Genomic DNA, 24932 nt, shown 5'->3' on the forward strand with positions numbered 1-24932 from the left:
TTCAATTCTAAATATGATGAGGAAAATTTCCAAAATTTAAATAAAAAAGTTTCACAAAAATTATATCATCAGATTAGTTGTAATAGTTATATATATAATGAATATATAAATTTATTCAATAACAAAATTATATTGATTTTGAAACAGATTTTGATGTGTTTTTTTCTTTCGAGAGTTTCTGAGATTAACTCGCAGAGCTTTACGAATTACAAATTTTGCAGTACAAAATAAGTATATATATATATATATAAATATATATCTATACAGTACAAGCCACGCCCACAGCAACAGAAAGAAAAACCAAACAGAAAATGTTTATAAAGATTCAAGTGACAGCAGTCGTCAGTTCGGGGTTTGTAGCGTATCCATGTAGTCGGTGTCATGTCCAGTTGTAGTTTTTTTCTTCTTCTTTTTTCATTGCTTTACTTTTGGTTGAGATTTCTAATGTAATTAAAACGCATTCAATTAAACACACCAAAGCAAAAGGACAAAGAATTTTGAGGTATATAAATATATACATATATATGTATATATATATATATATAAATATATATAGTAAAGCGATCGATCGGACCAAAAGCTGTCAGTCTTTAGGCAATAGCAATCATAGAATAGCGTATTCTCTAGTTAAGTCTAGTTGGTTGTTCTTTGTCAGGATCGTTTCGTTCTAGTGTAGCCGTCGATGTGTTCACTTATTGCTTCTCCGGTACTCGACTTATATACATATATATATATATCTATATATATATATATATGTTTACTGATTTTTAAAGACTATTTTTAATGGCACAAAATATACAGCTTTTCCTGTTGATGTTGTTGTTGTTGATGTTGCTGATGTTGTCGTAGCTAAAGCATAATTCCTTAACTAGAGCTAGTTAGCATTTTCAATTAGTATTATTATTAATTTCATTTTTGCCTGCGGAAGTTTGTTTCAACACTTTGTTGCATTAAGCTTGCAGTCCCGTTAGCTGCTGCACCCTCCCATCTTCAGTCTGCTCTGTTTCTGCTTCTGCTGCTGCCCTTTGCTCCTATGCTCTGTTACATCATGTTCATCTACTTCATCATCGTTCTTCACTCTTTCACTTTTCGTTTCATTCGTTTTACTTTTTTTGTGTTTTTTTTTCTCTTTTTTTTTTTTGTCAACTACATTATGTTCCACTAGATTAGGTTGCTATTTATATTTATCTTAGGTATGCCGTTATGTTTATGTAGTTCTTCTATTTCTTCTTCATCTTCTTTTCCTGCTTGTTGCTATCTCTCACTATCCGCCAGTTGTTCAGATTTAGCAGTTAGGCTAGATTTACCGCGGACGCGAGCCCTTGTAGTTCGGATTGGGATGACGACTTGGATGACGTGGAGGTGCTGCAGAGAGTTAAGAGAAATATATTAATCAAAGTTGAATAGATGATGATATATATACATATAAAACGATATACAGTTATCAACTCTTTCTGAATTTACGGATTACAATTACTCAATTTAGACACGTTTCCAATTTTGACTTTTATCTATGTGATTCCAATGCTACTTCGACTTACGCCAATTCTTACATTTAACCCTATGGTTTCTTCTTCTTATTTTCTTGACATATAACTTGCTTGCTTGCCCCACTTTTTACGCTTGCCCCATTTGGATTTCGTGCTCTGATAGGATCCCCTCTCACCTTGTATCATCATTGTGGCGGGATACATGCCGGTTACCTGCGCCATTTGCGGCCGGATATCGCTCGAGGGCGAACGTCGACTGTTGGGCAAGGCCACCGAGGGCTAGAGAGACGGAAAGAGAGAGAGAGAGAGACGTGAGTATAAAACATTCTGTATAGATATGTTAGAGTCCACTCACATGCGCAAAGTATGTCTGGCCATACTTGATGTAGACACTGGACGCCCCATTCGGATTGTAGCCACCGAGGGCCGCCACACCGCTGAGCACCGCTGTGGCCTGCTGGCTGTTGGCTGCTGCTGCAGCCGCCGCCGCTGCTGCCGCTCCGGCCGGATGGTGCAGCTGGGCTGGAATGTGCGAGGCACGCGGTCCGGCACCGCTGCCGCCGCCAGCGTTGCCACCACCGCCGCTCAGATAGAGCGACGGCGGCGAGGCGTTCATTGCGGCGCCCGTCGATGGATCCACCACGATGTACTGGGTGCCCAGGCTGGTGGTGGGTGGTGCACTGGTGGCGTTGGGCGTATTGGCGGCGCTGCTGCTGTTGTTGTTGCTGTTGTTGCTGCTGCTGCCGCCACCGCCGCCTGCAATACTGTTGGGCGAGTTGTTGCTGCTCTCGTGGCTGCCGCCGCCGTTGTTGCCATTGGCGCTCGGCGAGTTGCGCTGCGAGACGCTGCGCCTGAAGTCCGCATTGATCGTCTTCTGGCTACGGAAGCTGGCAGCGGCTGCATTCAGACGCACCGGTGGCTTCGTCTCGTAGCTAATGTTGCCACCGCCTCCGGCTCCTCCAGCTGGACTGCTTGTCGTGGGCGCATAGCTGGGCGGCGGTCCACTGATCAGTGGCAGCTGCGTGGGCTTATTCTCCCGCTTGCCCAGTCCATGCGGCGGTCCACGGTGTGCGGCATGGTGATAGCCCGACGATGTCGACGGTCCACCCAGGTTAACGCTGCTGGGCGAGGCGCGCGGCGTCGGCTCGTTGTTCGAGTTGAGCAGCGGCGTCTTGGCGCTCGTTGGCATGCCGCCCAGCGGCAGCGAGTGGCGCGGATTGTAGCCACCCGGATGGTAGGATTTGCGGCCGACGCTGGGCGCATTCGAGCCCAGCCCACTTGCGTTGTTGTTGCGCTTCTCGTAGGGCGTGCCGTAGCCGCCGTCGTTGCTGCTCTGGCTGTGGTAGTAGTGGGGCGTGGTGCTGTTGCTGTGGTAGCCCGAGCCACCGGCGCCCGAGATGGCACCGCCAGTGCTGTTGGCGCTGCCGGCGACATTCGGTGCGGGTGGCGTGCTGAACAGCGGTGCCTGGCGACCCGGCGCCGCTGGCGTGCTCGGCGCCGACTGAGAGGCGGCCACATCCATGGCGCCGCTGGCTGCCGGGTAGAACGGTGCGGCTGTGATGAGAGCGTGATGTGGTGCCGTGTGCTGAGCCGCTGACGGCGGCGGCGGTGGTGGTGGCTGCTGCTGCTGTTGCTGCTGCTGCTGGAGCACCGCATTATGCGGCCCCGCCGGCTGGGCGCCCGCCTGGCCGGGCGCATAGGGGAATATGTTAGTTGGTATCAGCGCCGTGGCATGCTGCGCTGGCACCGCATACACATGCGCACCGGCAGCGGCCGCAGCAGCCGCAGCAGCATTGAGATCTGTGTTGGCCCCCGCGCCGCCATGCGCCAGCGTTAGCGTGGGCAGCGCATGATATGTCGTTGTGCTGGCGCCGGGCGTCGTGGCAATCAGCTGCGCGGAGCCGGCGCCCGGATGATGTGCCGCAGTGGCATGGCCAGCTGCCGTCGCTGCTGACGGATAGCTGGCATTGTAGTGTATCGAGCCGCCGCCAGGGGTTCGCTTCACACGCCCACCGCCCATATAGCCGCCGCTGTTGTTGCCGCCGTTGCCGCCAGTGGTGATGAGGTGGCCATTGGTGGTCTGCTGGCCGCCAGCTACCGTGGGCGGACCAGCCGCTGTGGCAGTTGCGAGATTCAGCTGAGCTGCAGCCTGGGCCTGGGCCTGCGCTTGCGCTTGGGCCTGCACCGTCGGCTGCCCGGCGGGCGGAGGCTGGCCAGCCGCAGCAGTTGCCACCATGGGCGTGGCAGCGACTGCCTGCTGGGGTAGAGTGTAGTAGGGTATGGGATGATAATAATGATACGGATAGCCAATGGGATACGTGGCCATGGGCAGCTGCTGCAGCGGCGCACCAGACGGATCGCTGGAGTAGATCAACGGTCCCTGATAGATGGGCGCACCATTGGGAGCGGTGGCAGCAAACTGGGCTGCCGGATAGGTGGCGGTGGCCATTGGCATCACAGCCGTGGCTGGGCCAGCCGGCGTCTGGTATATGGCCTGGGCGGGTATTATACCGTCGCGCTGCTGCTGTGCCGGATCGAAGACAGGTATCATGTAGGTGCCGCCGGGCAGCTCGCCAGCCTCCTGTGAGGCGAATATCGCCTGCGTGGGCTGACTGCTGCTCGTCAGCTGGAAGAGCGGCTGCGAGGCAGCGCCACTAACCGTTGGCTGTGGATACGCCGCATACACCATGCCCTGGGGCACAGCATAGATGCTGCCATCGGGCTGCGAAAATAACCGAAACCGGTTAGTCAGTTAGTTAGTTTGACTACTACTTAAATCTACTCACCCCTTGCTGATATGTGGTGGCGCAATAGGGCGCCGCGCCATTGGGCGTGGTAGTGGTATGAAAGACGGTGGAGCCATCGGCTGCCTGATAGCTTTGCGTGTACGTCCAGCTGGTCGTCTTGGGCTCCTCGGCAACGGCCTGAGCTTGGCTCTGGCTGGCTGGCTTCATCTCGCACTGGCTGTAGGGCGTGGTGCTGGGCGACAGCGATTGGGCATCGCAGTTCAATGGAACTGCGGCCACTGGCAGCGGCGTTTGGCTAGCTGGCAACTCCTGCGGCGATGACACACTAGCGGTTTCCGTTTCCTGCTCCTGCAACTGCAATTGTTGCTGTTGCTGCTGCTGCTGCTGCTGCTGTTGTTGCTGCTGCTGTTGTTGTTGCTGCTGCTGCTGCTGCTGCTCGAGCTCCTTTTCAGCGGCACAGCAGGCTGGTATGTTGGGACTGGTTGCCTGATTCTTATACTTCTGCACCTCGATGCGGTCATAGTTCTTGGTGGACGTCGAGGTCGTGATGCTCAGGCAGGCCGTGGCACTGGACAGACTATCACACTCGTCGCCCTTGCCGCTGCCCGACTCGCAGAGCGACTGCATCTGCTGCGGCTCATTCTGATAGCTCTCGTAGCTATCGGAGCAGTCCATGCCCGGTGATTGCACCTCCTCGGCATAGCTTTCCGTGGAGCTGCAGGATAGCTCAGCGCTATATATCGGCTGCTGCTGCTGCTGTTGTTGTTGCGGCTGTTGTTGCTGCTGCTGTTGTTGTTGTTGCTGCTGCTGCTGCTGCTGTTGCTGCTGCTGCGGCTGCGGCTGATGTGGCGAAGACTTGCGATACGAGGCATAGTTGCCGCCAGAGTTGCCGCTCGACTGATAGTTCTGGCCGCCACTGTTGCCTCCATGCTGCAGCGCCTGGTTGGGCGGCAAGTTGGACGGGTCATAGTGGTAAATGGAGCTGCAAGCAGACAAAGGACAACAATTAGTGCACAAATATTTACAATGCAGCGATTTGAAATGTGTTTTTGGATGCTCGCTCATTGCATGCAAAAAAAAAAAAATAAATTAAAATAAAAATTAAAACAAATATTTGGTTGTCGCGCGTGTCTGTTAGAGTATATTAAAAGGAAGAGTACAGTAGTTGTCAGGGTTGCCACAGTTTTGCGAATAGAGTGCGCAGTGAAGGCAACGGCAGCGACAGACATTCTCTTTTGATTGATTTATATATATAACATTTATGGCGTATAAATTAATGCAAAAACAACAACAACAAATGCGAGACAGAGAGAGTGTGTGTGTGAGAGAGAGTTAAAGAGAGAGAGAGAGAGAATGATGCAATGCAATTAGAACGAACAACAATTAGACGACAACACTGGCAGACGGCAAATTTGACAGCTAGTTTAACTGCTTGTTAACTTTGCTTCACAAGAGACAACGGCAGCAAGCTGTATATATATAGATGAGAGAGCTGAGCGAGAAATGTGAGAGCAGCTGAGTGTGGGCGTGTGTGTGTGGGCGCTGTACAGGTGACATGGTGAGAGCGGGTGACTGCTGAGTTGATTGAGTGATTGAGCCAACTCTCAGTCAAAATAAATTTGAGCGAGAGCGAGCCTGTGATTTGATTTTGATTTTGATTTTAAGGCAGATAATTTACAAAAACAACATCAACAAGTTGAAAGTAGCGCATCGAAATGCCATTAATATAATGTAAGTATATATTAAATATTTAACAGGTATGCAAAAAAAAAAAAAAAAAAAAATAAAAATACTAAAATTTTAAAAAAATTAAAAAAGATTAAAATAATCAGAAATATTTTGAATTCAGTCAAGTTAGACTTTGCTTAGCCAACACATTCGGTATTATTATATATGAGAAGGAGGAAAAATTAGGCTTCGGCATGCCGAACTGCAAAATACCCTAACTCAGCAAGCGAGACGGAAGACATTTATGAAGACTGAAATAAACTTGAACAAGAAAAGTTTTAACAAAAATTGCTTAATATTTTACATCTTTTTTTCATTAAATATAAAACCTCATATAGTAAACAGACTGACAAAAGCAGAATAACAAAGTGATTCAATATAAAGTATATAACAAAGTCTTTGATCATAAATTAATTGAAAGTTTCATATCGAAGCACTTGGAAAATTGTTTTTATACAATTAATGAACAATTAGTAAAGAATATTAAAGAAAAACAAAGCATTGCGTTTATAACAATTGGCTGCATAATTATTTTTATGTTGTTTTGCATTTAGTTTTTTTTTTTTTTTTTTTTTTTTTTTTTGTTTTTTGGTTTTGTGTGTTTTCGGTTTTTGTAAATTACCCGTCTGCATTGAGAATTGGTTGGAGGGTTTGCGGATCAATGAGGACGCTGCCAATTGGCACACTCGAAATGTCTGTGACGGCCCAGACGAGTCCCGATGCTGTTGCCGACGACTCTGGAGAGCAGGACGCTGTTGCCGTTGTCGTTGCAATTGCTGTTGTTGTTGATGATGGTTGTTGTTGTTGTGGTGGTGGTGGCGTCGCTGCATGCTGCAGAAACGAGGCCATGCCCCGATTGGAATTGACCTGCGCCGTCGGCTGGCTGTACTCCGGCGTCTGTCTATCGCTGCCGTAGCCGGTGGGCGAGGGCGTTACGGAATCGGAGCGCACGGATTGAGTGCGCGTCTTGTAGCTGGATACATTTATTTTTTATTTTTTTTTGTATATGTAGGATTTTTTTTTTTTTTTTTTTGGGGTGGCATACAAAAATGTTTTTGGCAATTTTAACAACAGTTTTTCTTCAAAAAGTTTTGTTTGTTAAAGATAAATAAATATATATATATATTCATAGAGAGAGAAAGAGAGAGCGAGCGTATAGGGTATGGTAGGGGCTGGGTTGAATCTAAAATCAAATCTAATGCAAAGTATTTGGAAGGCTACTCACCCGCTGCTCGAGGGCGACAGGCGCCAGGGTGTGCTGGTGCTGCCAGTCGAGTCCTGCTTGGCAAAGTTGCTGCCGCGTCCGCTCTTGCTCGAATTGGTCGAATCGCCGCGTGGCAGCGAACCGCCACCGGGCCCGCCAGCGCTCGGCGGCCCGCCGTAGTTGCCAAAGTTGTGGGACTTGGGCACAGCACCACCGGAACGCATGCCGCCTCCATCACGTGACTCCGTTGACTAATCAAGGACAACAGCAATTAGTTTAGCTAGTTTATTATTAGTCAGCGAAGTCAGTCAACTTACATTCTGCATTTGCAGCATTTTGCCATTGGGACGTTTGGGTCGAGGCGGCTGCTGCTGCTGTTGTTGTTGCTGCTGCTGTTGCTGCTGCTGCTGCTGCTGCTCGACTGCATTGTGCCAGCCACCGTTGCCGCCGCCAGGACCACCGCCATAGCAATCCTCATCGTAGCCATCCTGCTGTGATGTGCGATTAAAGATGCGACTGCGTGCACGATCATAGTTCTCCTCGCGCTCCTCAAAGCTCTTGGCCTTGCGATCGAGCATCAGACGTTCCGGACAGAGATACGGCGACTGGCGCACCTCATCGAAGCTGTGCGTATCGCGCTTTAGAATTGACTTGCGCCCATCCTCACGATGATCGCCACGCACCAGAGACTTGAAGCGAATCTGTGGGTAGTAAGAGGAGTTAATATATGGCTATATGATGATATCATATAGTATATAGCTTACCTCTGGTATGCGTGTGCCCTTGGTAACGGCCACGATCACACACTGCTGCGTCTCGGAGTCCACATTGTGATCCATGCCAAAGAAGGCAGCCGTGCGATGGATTAGCATGCGATTATACGAAGACGACGACGGAAAGCGATACTCACAGCCCCGACTATAATGAAGAGATAGGTAAGTGAATATACTTTGATAATTTCGATTTATACTCACCCCTTTTCCTGCACAAAGTCTATCAAATCCTTTTCAATCTTCAGCAGATAGTTTCGATCCTTTGGATTCTTGTTGAGCGTGTCCCGGAAGAAGGTCAACAGATCGGTGCCACCAAAATCCGTATATTGCTCGCTTGAGTTCTCTGTTTGATGAAAGACTAGAATCAATGAATTGAGCTATGCACAATGGATGGCCAGCATCCACATAATCTGTATGCTGATAATTACCGCGCGATATAAAGCCTGATGTGTTGTTGCTCGAATTGTTGGAGTTGCAGCCAAGCGTTTGACCATTGCCACCACAGTTGCCATTGCCACCGCCACCGCCACCGCCGCTGCCGCCACCACCACCACCAGCACCACCGGCATCAATGCTGTTGGACGAGCTGCCCGTTAGGTTCTTCAAGCGGGGCTTGGAGCCCTTTGCATTGGTGTTGTTGGCGCGATGCTTCTTGCCACCGCCGCCGGTGCCGCGCTCATAATGATATTGCTCCTCCTCGTGGTTGCTGTTGCTGAGATTGCTATTCTGGCTGGACATTTCGTGGCGCTCGGCAGCCTTATAATTCATGCCTGAGTTGTACAGCAGCGTGGAGGAATTCTGGCTGTTGCCATTGTTGTTGCTGTTGCTGCCGCTGTTGTTGTTGTTGTGATGCTTTTCCAGTCCATTGGATTTCAAGTCCACCACATACTTTTTGCCACTGTTGCTGCTGTTGTTGTTGTTATTGTTGCTGCTGCTGTTGTTGTTGTTGTTGTTGTACTCAATGCCCGAGCTGCCGTTGCTGTTGGTGCGATTGTGATGACCAGCTCCAGATTTCTTGGGCGGCGACAACTTGGGAAACTCGGACTCATCGCGCAGCGGCACATTCAGCGGTGGCTGCTGCTGCTGTTGCTGTTGCAAGTGTTGCTGCTGCTGACTAGTAACAATCACAGCGGGCGTTTCCATCAGCGGCGAGTTGCCGCGTCCAGTTGATTGTGCTTTGCTATTGGTGTTTATATTGCTATTGTTGTTGTTGTTGTTGCTTAGTATGGCATTGTTGTTGCTGTTGCTGTTGCTGTTACTGTTGTTGTGCTCATGGGCATCGCTGGGGTGTTGTTGCTGCTCGGCGGCGCCTCGCGGCGTTGGCGTGCGTGGCGGCGACGTAGACTCGCGCATGGCATGGCTGCGTGTAAGATGTTTGCCCTTCATGTTGCCCTGTGTTCGGTTCATTGGAGTCGAGAAAAATGAGGAGAGAGTGAGAGCAATTAGTTTCAAATTAGCCACCAATTGAATGCCAAAGTTGACAGACCGAAAGAAAGGAAAAGAATGGAAAGCAAAGGACAGCACAGCACAGCGAGGAGGGCAACCTAGAGAGCCAGCCAACTGAAGCCAGTCAGCTCTACGTTGCGATGACGTTGCTCGACATGATGCAATTGTTGGCTCATTAAAATGTTAAACAAATGCCAGCGCCCAGGCGACGTTAACGATCCCCACACATGTGCTACAAAAAGGCAACGGCACAGGGGCGAATCTGTTGTGGGGGCCACAGAAAATCAATGCCTGATTTGCTATAGTCTTAAGATACCCTATAGAAACTTTGTTTTTGTGAGCAAGCATAAGTTCTAATAAACTTGACTACAAAGTTGGCTAGGTTAATATGCGTAAAGCCTAGATATGGAAGTGAACTGGTATATGAATGTCTATCCTAGATTTTAAACAGTCTGAAGACATTTTTAATATTTTATTAATTTTTTTTAATATTCATATATATTTTAATATTATTAATATCAATACATTTGAAGATTCACTAAATGCAAATGAATTTCTCGGATATTTTTTAGTTATTGTTTAAAAAAAAATTTTCCCAAAAATGTTTTTCATATAAAGCTTCGTTCATAAAAAAAATTTTGACAAAACTTACACTAAAGTGTTAAATCAACAAATATAACAAATAAAAACAAAAATTAATATTACTTTATGCAAAATTTTGTCTTAGACTCTCTTCACATTTCTTCAAGTTCTTTCATTTGTCTCTATAACCACAGGGCATTTCTTAGTCGTTCACTGCCCATGCTAGCCTTGCGACTGTTGCCGTGCCAGCCACATAAATCGCTTCATAGCCTGGGCTGCCATTTGACATTTAAACAAACGCCGAAGGACAACGCAGTCATATCAGTTAGTCAATAAGCCAGTCAGTCAGTCAATCACTCGCTCACTCACTCAGTCAGTTAATAAGTCAGTTGGTCAATCGGCCAATCGTTTAGTCCGTTAGTCACTTATTCACTTAACTAGGTAATTCGTTTGGGTTTTCCACTTTCCCTCCCTTCTGGCCACAATGCCGCATTGATTTTTATATTCACACTCAACTCCAGCCTATCGCACATCATTAATCAGTGAATTTTTGGTTGGCTCAGAAGACAGCTGCTACTTGAGCTCTCAATCCACCAAGCCCCATCAAGTGACGTCGCACAAAGCAGAAAACCCAAAGCAAAAGCAAAAGCAATAAAGCCAACTGCCAATGTCAAAGTCAAAGCGATGAGCACACACTCTGAGGGCCAATATAAACACCCATCAAACTCCCCTCTTTGAGCATACAATTTAGCAGTGATTAAATCAAAGTATACATATGATATAAAGTATATACAATATATATCATTATAATGCATCTCCTATATACTTTAATTTATATAGTTGGCAGTCGTTTATAAATTTTACAGTTGACAGCATTTTTGTCTACAACTTGTTTTTATATTAATTAGCAGAAATTTAATTATAAAACTATATACTAGCATATAGATTTTAAATTTATGTATATGTATATCTATTATGTATACTTTTTGATTTCTAAATATAAATTCTTTTGTTATTGCATTTTGCTTCAAACAAGTCATCGGTCACAAGTACAAGTAAGGGCATTTTAATCTTGCTATAGCAGAAGAATTCTTAGACAATCTAATGTATATACATAGATTCTTGATGAATTTCAAAAATAATAAATAAATCTTTTTATACAGCCTTGCCTGTTTATATGCCTATTCAAAATGATATATTTGTCTTGAAGTTCTCTCAATGAAAATCTTGTTTAGTTTAATATTTATTTGTATTATGCGTTATAGAAACTTAATTTTTCTTAATCTATTTAATCTATTTAATAGGGTTCTCAGAAATGAAGAGCTATGCCATTAAAATAATGTGCCTAATCGAATTGCTCGGAAGCAAGTAAAGAAAATATTGATTATAGCTAAGTTAATTGCTTCTACGAACTGTCAACATGGATATATTTTCTATTCTACTTCAATATGTCTGGAAAGATAGCATAGATATGGCACACAAATCACTCTATCAACTTGTAAACTTAACAGTCACGCCGTCCTGCCCCTATAATAACTGCTTAGCCCCAGTCGGCAGACTTTGCTAACCACAAATCTAGCTAACTGTCAATAGCTGAAACAAGGTCAGAAAATTGGTGTTGCTAGCAGTTTACTACGATTATCTTGCTCGCTTATAATTCAAATTGTCCAGATTTGAATAATCAAAGTGCAGACTTCGAACTTCGTGCTGGCCAACTTCCGCGAACGTCAGCAGTTGGCGGGAAAAATCAATAAATCGACCTTGGCAGGCAGAGTCCAAGCAGCAGCTGCAGCAGCTGCTGAGCCAAAAATGCTTTGGCATTGTTTTCATTGGTCGCCTGGATGGTTAAATACAAATTAGAAACAACTGAAATTGAACTATGGCCCCAACATATGCCACACACACACACACACACTCGGCCCATTTGTCTAGCGCCCATGCCCCCGGCAACCCACATAAACCTTGAACTCCGTTTGTAATTGGAAAAGCACTTGTCCAGGGCAGCAATCAAAAAGCCATTTTCAATGCAACACTTTGACATTCACTGCAATTTGGGAATTTCCAGCAAATCGAGCTTTCCAATAGACCAATTCCTAGAAAACTGCAGGACAACACCCGACGACCCAACGTCCCCCATCTCCCCTCTCAATGCATTGTGTTAACCTGACCTGACCCAGTTCTGTGCAGTTTTTGGGCGTGTATCTTTTTTGCACGGACCAATTCCAGTTCATGGCTGCTGCACGTGCAGAGAGTCAAGAGAGCGAGACAGAGAGTGAGAGAGAGAGAGAGAGAGGCAGACTCTCAGCGGTAAATGGATACACGCGCTGTGTAACTGTTACTGACCCATTTATATATGCATTATATATATGTACATATCTCTTGATAACTATATAGTTCCATATACATATATATATATATTTATGAATTTGTTTACTTACGCGTCTATTGCCAAAACTGTTTTGACGCCCCAAATTGGAAGCGTTCGATTGCTCCTCGTTGCAGTTGGTATTGTTGTTGTTGTTACTGTTGCTGCTGCTGTTGCTGGTTGCTGTTGTTGCTGCTGCTGCTGTTGATGACGTCACGACTGCTGTTGCACTTGTAGTTGGTGCTGCTGCTGCTGCTGTTGTTGTTGCTCCTGCAGGTGCAGTTGCAGTTGCAGATGCTGGTGACGTCGCAGAATTGTTGCTGGCAACGGCGGCGACAACAACAACGGCGGTGGCCGCAGTGGAGGTGGCTGAGGCGGAGGCTAAGTTGGTTGGAATATTTGTAGCGAGGGCTACTTGAGATTTTGTGGAACTCATAATCACAGTTTATGTAAAATGTACTGCAAAAAGCAAAAAAAAAAAAGAAAGAAAGACAAATGTATTAATATAAATTATGGAAGTTGTGTGGACAGGATTTCACTGAATTTCATAATATAAATATATTATTTATTTGGGTCCACTGTATGTACTATAGTAATAAAATATATTATACTTTGATATAAATACTTGGATATGTCTAAATTTTAGTTTAGCTTCTATGTCTTGCTGCTAGCTTGCTGCAGTTCTTTTAGAGATCAACTGACAGCTCAGTGGACAGTTAAAAAATTGCTGTCATTCAGATAGAGACAACTATAGCTGTTGCTGAGAGAAAGCGAGACGGCTAGTTATGTCCTTTGCATAGAGTTGCCATAGCTCCGATAAACGAGAAGAATGCGATTAGCAATATAGAGTCTGACAGATGAAGTCAGAGAAGGCACTTGGCTCAAGACTGCTGAACAATCATCGTTTGGGTTAGAGTCCCTGGTAAGTCTCTGGTCGAACTATACTATTTTATCTAAAAGCTTATCATACTACAAATAGTCAAACAGGATATATTATTCCCAATAAAAGAGATATGTATGATTGATAAATATATATAAATGGTATAATATACAAACAAAAAACAAATCTATCAGGCTACCTCATATAATATTAATACACAGATATTGGGGAAATGGTAAGGAATATAACGTATGTCAATAGCATAAAATTAGCCAATTATAGGACACTAAAATCTAGATGGTTAGTTAAGGCACCCAGATAGTAAATATTGTATAGAAGCAATCAAATGCTTTATTCAAATAGATATTGATATACATGAAGTAAACTTTATAGTATAGTACTACTAATACCACTATTAATATTTCATTGAATACCTTTTATTTAAATTTCTAAAATGTAATACTAATTCAATTTGTTTTTCTTTCCCCTTTACCTTTGCGAGTGAGAAAAACTATTGCATTTTGTTGAATGCTCCAACTTCTTTTAGTTGTTTTTGTTGTTGTTGATTTTGTCTTTTTGGTTGGTTTCATAAGAATCTTTGCGTACGATTAGAGTTTTTTGCTGTTATATGTATGTTTGTACGTATTTATTCCGAGTTGCTTTTTATATTAAATTTCTTTATAATTTCAGGAGTAAAATCATATTTTTTGTTATCCAAAAATATGCCGGCAGTGCAGTTATTAGAATATTTTTTTAAAAAAGGATCTGTCTACGGCTGTTTTTAGATTGTTTTTATTTTTATTTTTTTTAATTATTATTATTATAGTTTGTGCGACTAAAGTTAGTTAACAATTTAGTTTTTATACTCGCTTATAGAGACAAGGCTTAGTTTAGTCTAGTTTAGATATATATATATATATATAATATATGTGTGTATATAGTATAAGTATAGTTATTGTTGTTGTTGATTATTTAGTTGTTTTTTTTTTTTTTTTGGTATTTTTTATATTTTTTGTAAAAAATTATTTAAAACCAAAAAATGTAGAATCGAAAACACAATTTATTGAGATTTTTGTTGTAGTTATTGTTTTTACTTTTTTATTTTATTTTTGTAATTGCATTAAAAGTTTTTATAACGTTGTTTATCACATTTACACCATATCACCGAGAATCACGAACTGCCTTTAGGTAATTAGTTTATTTCTGTTGGTCTCTGCACTTTGCGACGTTTTCTCAATTAGAATTATTATTAGGGGCTTTTGTCCTTAAAGCTTACAGCTAAGTCATTTATAACTAGTCCTTAGAGTTTATGTATAGTTGTATACTTTAAAAATATTATTTAGTTAAAGCTTTTCTTTTGGTTGTGATTCTTAAATATTTCTGCTTGAATTTTATTTTCTTTCCGTTGATTATTCTTCTTTATTTATTTATTTATTTACTTATTTTCCTTTTGTTGTTTTGTATTTCTTTTGGTATTTGTTCTTCACTTTCTGTTGTCTATGGAGTAGTTCAGGTTATGTGAGAATTTCTTTGATTTGTTGTTTGTGGCACACATTTTGCTGCAAGTTGAGTAGTGGATTGAATAAAAGTTGACCGATTCAAAACTTTTCAGAGAGCGCGAACTTTTTCGTGTATGTATCTGTGTAGCACACACACATATACGCACACACACACACACATACACGCACATGGAATGTGACCTTGTTTACGATTTATTTTGATATTCAAAAGCGTCGAGAGCAGTGTAATTGAAATGCGTGTGCCTCTGCCTGCTCCAGGATATGAACTAAAAGCGCCGCATACAACGGCCAAGGGATGCTTTCTGCACACATAACGAACTTCGCCTCTCTCTCTGTCTTTCTCTTGCTCAGTCATACAGTCTTTCTTGCCCTCGTTACTTATCTATCTCTTCTTTCACTGTGGAGTCTTTGACCAGTTGTTTTTGTTTTTGTTATTCCTTCTAGCGAGTTCGTTGTCATAATTATGCTAATTTTTGATTGCTACAAGTTTTCTAACTCTTCTTCTTCTTTTTTCTTAGTTTAGGGTGCAAATCCTTTAGAGGGTTGTTGAACGATAAAATGAAGGTTAAATAGCTATAGATCTAAAAGATAAGGAAGAAGCGCGAAAACTTATGGGAAGTACAACCTAAATTCTTTAACCAGAGAAGAGGAAGTGACATAATAATTTTCCAAAGTCTAAAGAAACTTCAATCAAGAATTTACCTTAAGTCAATTAAAATTGGTTTTAATTTCCCTTAAATTACCTTGATATTATAACGAATCTCAATCTCTTTTGCCTTTCATTAAACACAGATGAAATAATTAACGATTTAATCGAACTGTTTACATAGGCTTTCCACTCAAGGTAAATCCAATTCTGAGACGCTGAGCAAACAAACAAGCGAGTTGCATTGGGCGACCATAAAACGTAAATGCGAAATATGAACAAGTCAAAAAGGCACACAAATGGATTCTCATTCCTCGTTTCCATGCTCTACTCTTAAGTCCAAGCCCCAACCCCTCATCATACCGTTCCTTATTTTCTTATACTTATATATATATATATATTTGTGTTCTTTGCATTTGTGTGTTTGGGAAATACCCGCGAAATGCCAGCATGATTTGGAGAATCGCATGGCACAGCGTAGAGGGCAAAAATAAGACGCGAATACAGGTGATAAATGGATGACGTAGTCGACCATAATAACAAACACGCATACGCCATGTGGCACAAACAGCCAAGAAAATGAATGTGAAGCACAAGTCACCCGAATAGCAAAAGAAACAACATTTGCCCATTGCAGTGACAGGCGAAGAAGAAAAAGACGCGGAAAACGAAAACTTTGCCCGGAATGCATGTGGCTCAGTGTTGCCCCGTTCACAGCTATTCCAATTCTCTGCTCCCGTTTCGTCCCATGTCAACTGTTTACAGCAGCTGTCGCTGTCGCCGTCGCCGTCTCAACACACTCAAAAAGCTTTGGCACAGGCCACACGCTGTACTCGAAATTGTGTTGCGGCTGTCGACGTTTCTTTTTTTTTTTTTTCAATTTATTTCTTTAGTGTTGTAAAGAGAGCGAGCTTTCTGAACGCCTGCGCTTGCGTGGGAGAGAGTAATCGAGACGAGAGAGAGAGAGTGCGTGCAGATAATGCGTGCATTTCTATTAAATGTGAGCCAACAGGAAGTTTGCCGCGTTGCATTGTTCGAGCGAAATGCCTAGCAATCTATACAGTTATTGTTTGTTTATGCTACAACTATTTCGTTGGATGAAGAGAAAAAAAAACTGCGTCGTTTAGCTAGGGCTAATAATTTTACAGGGCTTCACAAACGCTAACAATTTACAGCTAAGAACAACAACGAAGAGCGCCAAACGACGGCTCGGCTATGGGGCGAGCACACACGAACATGGACACGAGCGCGACATGAAATTGAAACGAACGCGTGTATGCGCGCCTATGCATGTGTATGTGTGAGTGTGAGTTTGTTGTGTGAAAAACGTGTGTAACGCTGTGTATGTATAATACACCAAAAAGTCAATGCAAAAAAGAAATGAAAAAAGGGCAAAGCGAAAGAAATCGTCAAATTTTAAATGAAAATTCCTCTAGCATTTTTCACGCGACAAAAAATCACAAAACAAAAACGAAAACTGTGGAAAATCGCGCCGCACAACACAAAATATTTTCCTGCTTTGCTTTGCACGGTTTTTCTGCTTTGCACTTTATATATATATATATATATATATGTATATATATTTAAGCACTGCGCCGGGCTTCCTTTTCCTGCATACACAGAAAAGAATGTGCATATATACATGTCTATATATATACATATGTATATATGTATATATAGAGATATATGATATACGCTGCACGCACTATTTAATGTCTCCTGCTTTCGTTTTTCTTATGTTGTTGCTGTTTTATTAATTGCTACGCGCGTGCCATTTTCATGATGGTGCGTTTGTGTGTGCGTGTGTATGTTTCCACACTATTTTCCGAACTGTATTTTGTTGTATTTTTGTATGCTTGATATATTCGTATTTGTTTTTAGCTTCATCAACGCAAACTAATTCATTTTTCTCTTGCCTTCGCCCGTTTGCTTCATTGTGAAAATGTATTTTTAAGCTGCTGCTCCTCTGCTGCTGCTTCTGCTTCTACTACTGCTGCTGCTACTGCTGCTGCTGCTGCTGCTGATGACAATGACAAAGTTGACGACGGCTGCGACGAATAGGACGACGGAGACGAGCGCTGCGCTCCGCTGGCAGACATTATGGGAACACGACCGAATGGATACTGGGCCACCGCACGCGAAAAGGCCGTCAGAAAAGCAAAAGCATCACTCAGGCTGGGGCACACACACACAAACATACTCTCTCTCTCTTGTGTGCTCTCTGCTCTATTTGTGCTTTATGCCTAAGCCAAAAGGGTGGCAAGGTAAGAGCGCTCTCTCTCTGTCTCTCTTTCTAGCTAGCAACCGAGTCGGAGTGCGTAAAAGCTTTGCGAAAAAACAGGTTAAAGCATGTGGCCCCCGCGACCCGCTAACAGTCATTACCTTTACTCTCTCTCTCTCTCTCCCTCTGTCTTTGTCTTTTACTCCTTGTCTCTTCTTGCTTACTTTAGTGTATTATGCCCCAGAGCCAAAATGCGCACGATTTGCTTTTGGGGTGGCATTTCACATCGCTGTGTTGTCCTTCCTGCGTGCGTGTATTTTGTGCAGTTGTTGTAGTTGTTGCTGGGCATCATCTTTGCCTATCTACACATCGTTTGGCTTCCAAGCAGGCCATGACAAGACCTTGGAGTAGCCTCTATATATGCCTGCATGTGCCTATATGTATATATATGTGTGCGTGTGCCAAACAGGATTGTATATCGCAGAATTTGTTTGTATGCCTGCAGTCAAACTTTATGCTTTTCTAGTACCCATATAAGCTCAATAGCATAGTTCAGAATTAAAAGTAATTATTCATCAAACTGAGAGGCGTATGAAATAAATGTATCTTCTTTTCCGAGAGTGGAAGGATAGGATTTTAGTATTACGATCTGTGGTATTAACCACAAAATTACGAAGTAACAGTAAAGTTTTAGTATCCAGTTTATTATGAATGAATAGTATAAATTCATTTATTTTAGAGAAATAAAATCCTATAAAATTAAATACTACCTATTTAGAGAAACGTTGTCATGCCATTTGTCTGTAAAACTCTGCAAAAAAAGATTCGATTCAACTCTGCATTTGAAATGCAATCAAGCGCAAAAATTCGATTTAAAAACTATCTAAGTTCTAGTTCAATATTTGTTGCAGCAATTCAATTAAAATGGTCAAATGCCTTTGGAAAAATTCAGATTTCGTTTTAAATGCATCCATCGCTCTCTCAATTATGGTTCGCAAATTAAGTTTGCTTTCGATGCTGTGAGTTTTCATCCAATTTTGATGGCATTTCATCAATCGTGCACGAGATGGGCAATAAAAGAGCTTTTACAAATAACTGTAAATAACTGTAAAATTGAAGAAGCACTTGCGTCTTTAATTGGAAGGGGGAGGAGTATCTACTTTCAGCTGTCACAGTGCATTACAGAAGCACAATCTATGTATAAGCTCTGTGAGTGTGTGTGTGTGTGCGAGAGGATTTCATTGTCAGTTACCGTGACTATAGACAAAACCTCAATATGTGCCATGATTGAGTAGTTAAAGGATTTGCACTGAGCACGCCGTGCCCTAGATTCGACAACAGAGCAATAGATAGATAAAGAGAGCGAGAGAGAACGAGAGAAGCAGCGCGCAATTGCAGCTTCAAAGTATGCAACAGAACGTGCATTACAATAAGCCACGATTGCAGCCATTAAATGCAAATTGAAAAGCGATTGAAGCGAAGTCGCAGCGATTAGCTATACACACGCATCATTAAACATAAACAAGCAACGACGCAGCATCTGAGGAGGTGGGGAACGTCCTATGTGTGTACAAATGCGTCGCAGTAAATAATTTATGCACAGACTACCAAAACGGAACAGTGGAATTGAAACGGAACGCCGACGCTGCTGGCACTTTAAAGCCGTCAGCTTTGATTCGGCTGTTTCTATTGTTTACATGGAGCGCGCGCTCATTAGAGAGAGAGTGAGAAGGAGCGTAAGCTAAAGAGAGCGTATAAGTAAAGATGGCAACTTGCGACGACTGTTGCTCGGCTCTCGTAATATGTAAACGTAACGTAAACGTAATTCTACGTATGTCTGCGTGTATGAGTGAATGTCGTGAGTGTCGCGCCTTGTTGCAATTACGACATCTTATTTGGGTCAGCGTAGACAGAGCGAGAGAGAGAGAGAGAGCGACTTTGTTTGTATGTGTGCGCTTGTCTGTGTGGTAAAGAGAGTGTGCGCCTGCCTGTCAGTGAGATAATGTGTGAGTGAGTGAGTTGACAAGTGTCTGTCGCACGTGTGAGCTTAAAAGCGCAATGCATTGCGTTTCGAGGCCAAGTGTCAGGCGTGTATGAAAGGCAAGGATGCTGCGTTTAACACTTCCCGTCGTCGTCGACGCCTTCGAGTAGGTGTGGCATTTAAGTGTCGCTGTGAGCCAAGAAATTGACTTCAATTAATGTAGCCAGATAGACACAGCTAACTAATCTCATCTAATTAGCTGACAAATGCCAAAGGCCACCAAATCCTTTTCCTGCTTTTATGACGCAATTAAAATGCTAAATGTTTTATGACAAAACGCCTGTGGGTGGCACTTTAATTAATTTGTCGGCCATGAAAGGTGTTAACAGCAAGGACAACAAGCAAGCACCTACTGTTACTTCTACTGCTGCTGCTTCTTCTTGTTGTTGTTGGTGTTGTTTTTTCTGTTGTACTTTAACGCTTGACCCAGACAAGAGAGACACAGCAGACAAGAGCCGCATTCACTTTAAGCGCGGCGCGTGTACAGGGTGAAAGCACAAATCTCCCTCCACACGCCCTCCACCCACACACAGTCACAGCCACAAGCCTTGCCACGCCCCCCCACTCATCCAACACCAAGATTATGCAGCTTATATGAGAGGCAAGCGCGTGGCTCGGCTTCATCCTGTGTGGCAAAGGCTGGCTTGTAATCATGTTGCCTTGTTTTTCAGCTGACACAAGATGAAATGTGCGGGCTGCTCGAAGCAGAGGAGGCACCAGTCAACGGCAACAAGCAGGCAACGGCAACGGCAACGCATGCTGCGGTCCTGTCATGCTCTCAAAGAGCATAAAACGCCAGCTAAGCACATTCAGACAAGCATATGAATCGAGCGACTGACAACTGCGCCGTTTAGTTGACTCAAAGATGTCCTGCGACGATTGCATGAACTGAAACTTAAGGCGAGCTTAAATCGGAAAATTAAATTATTTAAGAATTATGTTTCAATGAAAATAAAAAATAAAAGAAATGGAAATTACAAGTAACTTAAATGATTCTCAAATCAAAGATCTGTTTCAGTATAGGAATTTTTTTATTCCATTTCTTATAGAGAGCTCTCTATGGCAAGGGTTTCTTGATATAGGACTGTATATTTATCATTAGAAACAAGCAGAAATAGTTAAGATATTGAGGTATATCAGCATGTCCATCACAGAGATCAGAATGTAGAGCAAAGTTTTACAACTTTTATAGCTTAAATAAAAAACAATTTTAGCTTTTGCTATTTCAAATGCTTATAGACTTCATACCACTTCGCTCTAAGTTTATTAAATTATTTACATACATTTCTAGCGCTCTTGACATTTTATTCTTTCGTTTTCCAACACTGGCATAGGCGTGTTGGCCCGTAGCGTAAGAGCGGGCCTCACTCAAGTATTTCTATTGCCGCAGGTAGCAAACAAAATTCTTGTTGCATACACAAGGGGGCAACATGAGGTCGCATTTGATTGCTGCTGCTTTTGTCTGTGACCCCTTGCTGACCCACACTAGCACCACCATTACCCCCACCCCTGGTCCAACAAGGAGTTATGAATTATGCAAAGAGGCAGCTACTCCTTTTGCCTGGGGCCCCATCAAAATAGAATACGCAGACGTCTTTTTCTTCTGTGCGCCTTGGGAGCTGAGCCAAATCAAAGATCTTATCACAGATTCATTAAGCTATATATATATATGTATATAGAGTGAAAATACTAGATGCATTGCATACAAAGTATAGCAAATAAAATAAAACAGCGTGAAAAAACTCATAAATTAATTCAAACAAATTCTCAACATTTCTGCAAGGCACAAAAAAAAATTTACGTTCAAGTAAAAATTGTGAATTTTTGTAAACAGAAACAGAAACACAACGAAGCGAAGCGAAACCTAGCGGAATATCAACAAAAACAACACCAACTATCGAAACAACAATTAACAACAACATAAACAGCAACAACAACAACAATCAATAGAATGAACCATAACAAATCGAGATGACGACGACATTTCGTTTATAGCATCATCTCAAATAGCAACAACAATACTAACAACAACAATAACACACTCGATGCATGCAACGCGTGCTGTCTGTTTTAGTTACATTCAGAATAAATATCGACGATACAAAGATAAAGATATAAATATATATAAACTTATGTTTAGCATAGCTATGCACTGAGCTAGCCAAAAGTAAATCCTATTGCCCGGGCTATTTCAGCAAAAAAAAAAAAAAAAAAAAAAAAAACAAGTAAGAAAGCTCTAGTCGAGACTGCTCGACTACGAGATCCCCTGAACCCTTGGAGCAATAGATATTTCAATACTTTTTCGCGACTTTCATACACACACACATATACACACACACATACACACACAAGCAACCACGCATAAACACGCATGGGCGGCAGTGAGCGCTTACTATGAGAACTTAATTGCTTAATAACTTTTTTGTGGACGTACGATCTTCATGAAACTTTCAGATTATGATTATGACATGGATATGCATATAATTGCCAAAGCACAAGTCTCTAGTATTTGAAATAAGCTTTTTACAAAAGTGAGGGTGAGGGGGTGAATTTAAGGGTGGGGGGTAAATTTTAACAAAAACCGAAATTGTATAAATTGCATATAGGCATACCTAAAAAATTTTGAGACTCTAGCAATAAAGGTGTAGAAGATATAATTTTATAACTGGTTTTCGATAAGGTTTTTTATCGATAAAAAAGATCGGGATGAGTTATCGATTTTTAATGATAAACTTGATATGCGCGCTGTAATTACGAACATTAAAAAAAAATTTGAAGTCTCTAGCTCTTATATCTTCTGAAATCGACGCGTTCATACATACGGACAGACGGACAGACGGACGGACGGACAGACGGACAGACAGACGGACAGGGCCAAATCAACTCAGCTCGTCGCCCTGATCAAGAATATATATACTTTGTGGGGTCTGCCACGCCTCCTTCTGCCTGTTACATACATTTCAACAAAACCATTATACCCTGATTTCCCATTGAAAATGGGTTCAGGGTATAAAAAAAATGCAAACAAACCAAGCAAAAGAGGAAAGTTTAAAGGCAATAGAAACTGGCATAGATTAGCTAGATACTCTGTAGAAGAAATATATATTGAGTAGCATATACTGCGTTTCCTTTACCTAAGTCCATACCTTACCATAACATACTCTACCATACCACACCATAGGTATAGTATGATATGGTATGATATGGTATATCATATCACACATACCATAACATATCAAACAAATTTATAATTTGTAACAAGTTATTATCGATATTTATCGATTTGTTTTTAGATATGTCCAAATACAGTCGACAACAAGTTTTCCTGAAAATCAAATGTAGCTACATCAATACACTCTACCCATTAAACACTTATAACTCAATACGTCCAGGGTACATGATAAAATAACAACACAAACGACAAGATCGCAACGCAACGAATGCGAACTGAGAGGTCTGCCCTGCCTGGCGGCCTAGTCCGTCGGTCGGTTGGTTGGTCGGTCGGTCAGTCACTTAGTCTGTCGCTCGTTTGTCTCACATACGAAATAGATTTTCAATAAAAGCCCACTCGAAAAACGCCAACAATGGCGCACAGAAACGCATTGCGATCCATTCCTCGATCTATTTTCGAACCCAAACAAATATATTTCTAAAATTACAACAAATTTTAGAAAACTAGAAGGAAGACTAAACTATGTAGAGAACTATAGTAATATAGGCGTTTGATATAAAAACTAGATTTGAGCATTATAATATGTTAATATCATAATGATAAATTATCATAGAATGACGTAGAGTTAGCATACTTTATAAGGACTTAATTTAGCTTTGCAAGAAAATAGTAAAATGGTCTGACAACGCCGCAACTCCTTCAAAAATAGTTAAGGATCCTTATGGAAATCGCAAATGGCGTACAACAGAATAAGAAATTGAAGCTTGACAGAATTGCCACAAGGTAAATTAGTCAGTTGACCAGTGCTGCCACCTTTTAAAAAAACAAAACTCAGCCAACAAAATGACAGCAAAATGTAGGGCAACTCTATGTCTACAGCCCAAAGCTCCCAAATATTATTAAATTCAGTTAGTTATGTGTGTTAACAGAACAAACAGATCAATTTTATAATCTTTTTTTTTTTTTTAATGCTTTTGGTTTGTGTACGTTTTATAGTTGCAGATGTATTTGGATGAAAATTCAGAGATTTCTGGTTAAAGTTAGTATTCGGTAACAATCCATTCGTACCATCTAATTGGGAAATGTTCAGTACCGCCCCGAGGGGTTCGTATATTGATGAGCGCATCTGCAGGACCTATTGCAAGCATGTGCTGCTCGCCAATTGGCAGGAATTGCGTCTGGGCAGTCAAGAGTTGAATAATTGCGTGACGCCAGGACTGAACCGAGTGGATGCCTGCATACGGCACAAATCAGAGGCACAGGTTAGCTACGTGCCACCTCATAAGCTGGAGGAGCCCGGTCAAACGAAGCGGCAATTTCTGGGGGCGCGCAACGAATCGCTGCACAACTTCAAATGCAATCGATCGTCGCAATTGTGCTTCAAGTTGGACGAGGACATGGTCAACAATTATACAACCACATACAACATAATGTTCGACATTCTCCCCAAGCAGGCGAAAGAGAAGGCGAAGATGCCCGAGAATGCATCCATTGTGCCGAGCCGACCCGAACAACGGGATCTGATGCTCAGCTACGGCAATCGCACCAAGACGGGCAGCCGCTGCCGGCTTATGGCTGACATGTACCTGGATAAGTTGCAGCGCTTGCAAACAACTTATGCGGCAGAATATGAACGGTATGCAACGGGCTTATCGGACAAATAATTCACCCAAATGTACAAAATTTCACAATTAAATATATAGATGATTGGTAATATTCAATGTTTAGCTTCGCATCAAAATTTATTTTACTCACCATTTTCAGTTCTGCTGCCCATTGGATATGCTACAGCAGGCGCTTTGCAGCACACGGGCATTGTGTTGTTTGCAACTATTTGCGACTGCTGCTGTTGTATTTAGTTGTTGCCGGCTGCTGTTGCTTTTAACACACACGTCTTTTTATTTAATTTGCTAAGCACACGAAATGTTTTTATAAATTGCACAAAGAAATTTTTTCTTTTACGCTTGACATGCAAGTGTTGCAAAATTCTGGCGTATTTTATGCAAACAGCTGGGGTAGTGCTACAATGGCAAGCGATAACTATCGATAACTAGCTGCAGTGCAAAATGTACTCATTAGCTAACACTTGCGCTCCTCACTCTATAGCACTAACAGCA

General features: G+C 42.5%; 2 protein-coding genes across 6 annotated transcripts; one reads left to right on the forward strand and one right to left on the reverse strand.

Annotated features, from left to right (window-relative positions):
- Positions 1 to 24823, reverse strand: LOC6581472 (protein encore). Of its 5 annotated transcripts, none has more exons than XM_032731486.2 (12): positions 24571 to 24823; positions 12409 to 12794; positions 8371 to 9334; positions 8144 to 8285; positions 7934 to 8087; positions 7487 to 7870; positions 7191 to 7420; positions 6588 to 6938; positions 4277 to 5219; positions 1846 to 4212; positions 1667 to 1769; positions 1 to 1365 (listed from the first exon to the last, which is right to left on the reverse strand). In XM_032731486.2, exons 2-12 carry the CDS (start codon positions 12769 to 12771, stop codon positions 1304 to 1306), a joined length of 6063 nt encoding a protein of 2020 aa, XP_032587377.1. In that variant the 5' UTR covers positions 12772 to 12794; positions 24571 to 24823; the 3' UTR covers positions 1 to 1303. The 5 variants fall into 5 exon arrangements, with proteins under 5 accessions (XP_032587377.1, XP_032587374.1, XP_032587376.1 ...); XM_032731483.2 differs by having other exon boundaries at positions 8144 to 8300; XM_032731485.2 differs by lacking the exon at positions 24571 to 24823 and adding an exon at positions 13709 to 14028 and having other exon boundaries at positions 8144 to 8300.
- Positions 23898 to 24479, forward strand: LOC116804307. Its single transcript, XM_032731008.1, has one exon. The coding sequence runs from the start codon at positions 23898 to 23900 to the stop codon at positions 24477 to 24479; it is 582 nt and encodes a 193-aa protein (XP_032586899.1).
- Positions 24824 to 24932: the final 109 nt, after the last annotated feature.

Source organism: Drosophila mojavensis, unplaced genomic scaffold (genome assembly GCF_018153725.1).
Source record: "Drosophila mojavensis isolate 15081-1352.22 unplaced genomic scaffold, ASM1815372v1 contig_74, whole genome shotgun sequence".
Lineage (NCBI taxonomy): Eukaryota > Metazoa > Arthropoda > Insecta > Diptera > Drosophilidae > Drosophila > Drosophila mojavensis.